Here is a 4711-nt window from a genome sequence, read left to right as displayed (position 1 = left end):
ATGCATCTAATGATAAAAATGTATACAAATCAGTGTATAAAATATTAATTCTTAGTAGATATAACTTATATAGGTTGATGAAATGCATAGCACGCCACAGGAATATTTGCCTACAAGCAAACTCGTTCGGTGTTCACCAGTCACCACTCCAATCCTTTCCTGGATCCGTGATTGCGTGAATAGAAAAGCAACAACACAATAAGCAAAGACCAAATTTAGTTTTTCAATTTTTTTTGGTAGATAAAATAAAAAGAAAAGGTTGGAAAAATAACGTATTAACATAGGAAAGATTATTGAATACATATTTTCCAATATCCATCAACATTTTATACACAAAAACAACTCCTTTGGCCATTTTGGCACCTTCACATGTGAGTCTCCTCCATGTGGACATTCTTCAACATCAGTAGCAGCCAGCCAACCCATGCTCTATCTACCTGTAACACAGACAAACTCACCAAAGAAACAAAACAGATTGAAACTAAATTTAGTCCAATCGCCTCGAAATTAAACAGAGAGAGCGGAATACAGATTTGTACAGATAAATCTCATTCACAAGTCATAACCAATGAAATAAGTGGTATTGCAGATTCCACCACACGACTATCAACATTATAGCAAAGGAGATCAGCAGCAGTAACTCGAAATGCAGTCCGCGTCAATAGCAGGCCTCCCTTTTTTTTTTTTTTAAGTTGGATACAAGGGAGGGGCACGGCCTCTTACTCGGAATTAGTCTTGGGGCAGCTACCCCAGTTACATCCGCACCTGGTAGCTCCTTAAGTTTTTCTGGTGGGCGATCTATTGATCCCTGGTTCCATTGGCTTGGGGCTGCCTCTTTTGCTAACCAATCAGCACATTTGTTGCCTTTTCTCCATACATGTTTAAAGCTGCATGATCACTCCTTTCTTTTTCAGCATTCTGATTTGTTGCACCATGTTATGATATGGTGATGTTTCCTCCGCTACCTCAATCAAGCCCATCCCTGCTTTGGAGTCTGATTCAATAATCACTTTCCTGTATCCTTTCTCCCAGGCTAGCTGTAGGCCTCTGAGGATTGCCCATAACTCTGCTAGAATATTGCTAGCGGTCCCTAGCCCCACTGAGAAGCCTCCTAGCCAATGACCCGCCTCATCTCTGATAATTCCTCCTAGCGGGGCGGGGCGGGGGGAATTAGTAGGCAGCGGGGCATCCCTACACAGAATCCTCTGGAGGTGGCCACCATTTGATGTAGCATTCCTGCCTAGGCATCTTTCCAATTCCATTTGCGAGTAGTTGCTTTGCTTGCTCTGCCAATTGCAATAGTACAGTATGAGAAATTTTTAATAGTTGATCTTCCCAGTGCTGTGGCTTTACCTGACTTCTCCAAACAGGCTTTATCCAATCACAATCCCTTATAGCATGCATGGTGGTTTCTGTGCACTTCTTGCGGATTGGGCAGATGTCTTCTTGTACTAGCTCTCTCCTTTCTTCTCGCTTTGAGTCATCAATTTATCATGCCTGCCTGAGCATCCAAAGAAAGAACTGCCATCTATCCGATCCTTTTAGCTTCCAGATTTTCTCCCAACCTGTAATCTTCTGCTGTAATTCCTCTGCTTCCCCAGTGAGTTCATACCAGGCCTCCTTAATCCATCAGTCCAACGATGTTTGGACACGTGTCAAGTCCGTGCATGTTTGTGTAAGCTACTATACAATAGAAAGAGAAGAATGCCAGATTCTGAAGGTGATAATCCCGTTAGTTAAAGCCGCCCCAAGCCCCGGGGCTTCCCCGCCCAGGTGGACGCAACCCTGCCTAATGCCTTCCCTTTTTTAAAACCCTAGTTACAATACCTACATACCCCTTAAATTTCGTACGATAATATAACTGCCCCATCGCAACCAAATGCCTACAAAACTTACGTTTGAATATATACCCCTCAATTTTCTGAAAAGTTTCTTCAGTTGAAGAAAGATGGCAGTCCTTCCCCTTCATTGTCAAGTGCAAATTTCTGTAATCTGATTCCGATCGAGTCTGAAAAGAAAATACACCACCAAAAATATTTTGGGAAACAAGATATGTATGTTTACCAAATTTATAAATACTTGTTTTCACGTTACTATCACGGGAAAAAATCCATACCCAGAAGCTACATACATTAAAAAAAAAAAAATTCCTCGAACAAGATATTGATAGTGCCAAGATCAAAGATCAATTACCAAACTGAAACACAACCTACCTATTAACAAACATACCATAATGTAGACTTTTTTTCTTTTAAAAAGTAGTAATTTATGTATCCTCTCGGCATGGTTGAACATTTCAGCCATAGCATCTTATGGCATCATTGCAACCCTTAGCAGCAGACTGCCCAAAACCAAATCTACCCCCTTTTTCAAGGTATTGTTGGTGATACTCCTCAGCTCTGTAAAATTTCTTGGCAGGCAAAATTTCAGTAACAATCTTCCTGTTCAAAAGCTTCTGATGTTGGTCTCGGGATTCAAGTGTAGCCTTCTCTTGTTCAGGTGTATAAAAGTAAATTCCCGATCTGTATTGAGTTCCAACATCATTCCCCTGCACATTGCAAGTCAAACTGTTAAAAAAGTAATACAAAATTGATATCATGAACCTGAGAGCAGAAGGCCAAAGCTCCCAAGACAACAATGCGCTCCACTGACCACAAGTAAAATAGAGAAAAATGTTGCCAATTTCATAAAAGAAAATGGCCTATTATGAGGGTGTTAACTATGGTTTCAACATTAAAGGTACTAACTATAAAATTAGTCTGGATCTCTACACACTAAATTTTAAAGCTGGAATACGTTGAGGGACCCTTCAGATACTACATAAAAGCTATTTACTTTACCAAAACTTATTGGGAAAACATTATCTATCTTTCAAAAAAAATTACTTCCTGAAATGAAGTCCTAGGTTGTGACAAAAATTCTGGCACAACTTCTACAGACTTCTCGAACTCTTTTTCTAACAATCCGAATAGCACATGAGAAATCACCATTATAAATTCCCAATATGCTACATAACCTGATTATGCCATTCCTAAAGTCACCACGATCCACCTTTCCAAACAAACAGCAAATGCTACACCACGTTTCACTTAAAAATACTGTTCATTTTACCACCAATCATTTTATTTATCAACTTCATGAAGTCTCATTATATTGTCATGTCTAATCTTGAATCAAAATATAGAAAGGGGCTCCATCATTGTCCTGCCTCAGTTTCCCCACCAACACCTACCCGTAGTCCACAATACACTAATAAACAGTCATATGATCTTCTCACCTCCACAACCCCCCCCCCCCAAAAAAAACAAAAAAACCCCAAAATAATAATAATAATAATCATCATCATCATCATGATCATGTGAACTAATACTTAGCAAGCCAATATGGAGAAATGCAATGGTGCTGCCTATCTGAATGAGTACAGCACAATGAATCAAGGAACAGCACTCATGCACAACATCAGCGGCAAAAATGCAGCTTTTTTATGTAAAACCTGTAAAATAAAACTGGATTAATCTGGATACCAAACTCCATCGGGTAACTTCTAACTTCTCAGTTCCTGACACCACCAACCCCCCCCCCCCCCCTCCTTTCTGAGGAAAACAAAGTATCATATGCAGGCTTCGAAAACACCTCAAAATTACAGGCTCCAGAAGCCAAAAATCTAAAAACAACAGAAGCAAAGAGGTTCAAAAGTCAAAACAACCAAACTACAATGAAGATGTCAGTTTGTCGAAGTCTTCCAGTTTGTACAGTAGTTGTCCCAGAAAAAAGGGGAAAAAATTTGACATCAGAGGTCCATAATACACTATAATTATCAGCCTGATGTAAAACTAAGCATCAAATCTTTGACTTGTCTTAATTTCAGCTCAGTTAAATGTAAAAAGGAACTGAAAATTATCCTTAAAAATCTAAGGAAAACACAATGCTACTTCAATAGAAATTATCCGTTATCAACAACTTGGAATACTCAAAAAAGTTGGAAGTCATTAGCAATTCCAACCGAAATTCATCAAAATCAACCATCAAAATAACCAAAAGAAGCAAGATAAAATTCCGAAGAAAAGCTTACCTGGCGATTGAGAGTGGTGGGGTCATGGCGAGCCCAGAAAACATCGAGCAAAGTATCAAAGCTGCACTCTTTGGGATCATACTGCACTCTCACCACTTCGGAATGATTAGTAGTCCCCGAGCAGACGTCCTCGTAGCTGGGATTGTGAAGATATCCCTGTGAATACCCGACCTCTGTTTTTGTGACACCTGGCACTCTCTGGAACGCTAACTCCACACCCCAGAAGCAACCTGCTCCGAATTGAGCGAACTGCTGACCGGGAGCGGGGATATCATCATCTGGGCCTTGGGCAGTCGAGGAGTCCATGGAGGATTCGGTCGGGGTACGCGTCCCGAAACCCAGCTTGTTGAGCCAACTCATTCTCGGGGATGAAAAGAGAGAATTGGGACGGTTGCTGTCGGAGGCGGTGGTGGTACAGGGGAATTTAAAGGAGGGTTTCGGGAAGGAGAAAGAGGGTTTTGAGAGGGACCGGAGGAGGAGGAAAGGAGGGGAGGCTTTGGTGGAAATGGCGTTAGTGCTGGTGGTGGTGGTGGTCTTGATGAGGAACATCGTGATTGCTACTGCTGCTACTACTCCGGAATATAAAACTAGTAATTTTGGGGGCATTTGTTTGTGGCCAAAGGTAAAGATGGAATTTTG

At 40.9% G+C, this 4711-nt stretch overlaps 2 protein-coding genes across 2 annotated transcripts in view; both read right to left on the bottom strand.

The window, feature by feature from the left end:
* The window catches only part of LOC113764959, a 4677-nt gene extending 3415 nt beyond the window's left edge, over positions 1-1262 (bottom strand). Inside the window, exons 1-2 of the mRNA XM_027309007.1 lie at positions 966-1262; positions 370-437 (exon numbers count right to left, since the gene is read on the bottom strand). Coding sequence (XP_027164808.1) covers positions 370-437; positions 966-1262 — 365 coding nt within the window. The remainder of the gene's footprint in view (positions 1-369; positions 438-965) is intronic.
* Positions 1263-2034: 772 nt separating this feature from the next.
* Positions 2035-4711, bottom strand: LOC113765339 (peptide methionine sulfoxide reductase A1-like). The gene is made up of 2 exons (XM_027309481.1): positions 4073-4711; positions 2035-2548 (listed from the first exon to the last, which is right to left on the bottom strand). The coding sequence occupies exons 1-2, from the start codon at positions 4676-4678 to the stop codon at positions 2297-2299; spliced, it is 858 nt and encodes a 285-aa protein (XP_027165282.1). The 5' UTR covers positions 4679-4711; the 3' UTR covers positions 2035-2296.

The sequence above is a fragment of the Coffea eugenioides genome, chromosome 3 (genome assembly GCF_003713205.1).
Source record: "Coffea eugenioides isolate CCC68of chromosome 3, Ceug_1.0, whole genome shotgun sequence".
NCBI classification, from domain to species: domain Eukaryota; kingdom Viridiplantae; phylum Streptophyta; class Magnoliopsida; order Gentianales; family Rubiaceae; genus Coffea; species Coffea eugenioides.
Note: the sequence above shows the minus strand (reverse complement) of the source record. Positions and strands in the feature narration are given on the sequence as shown.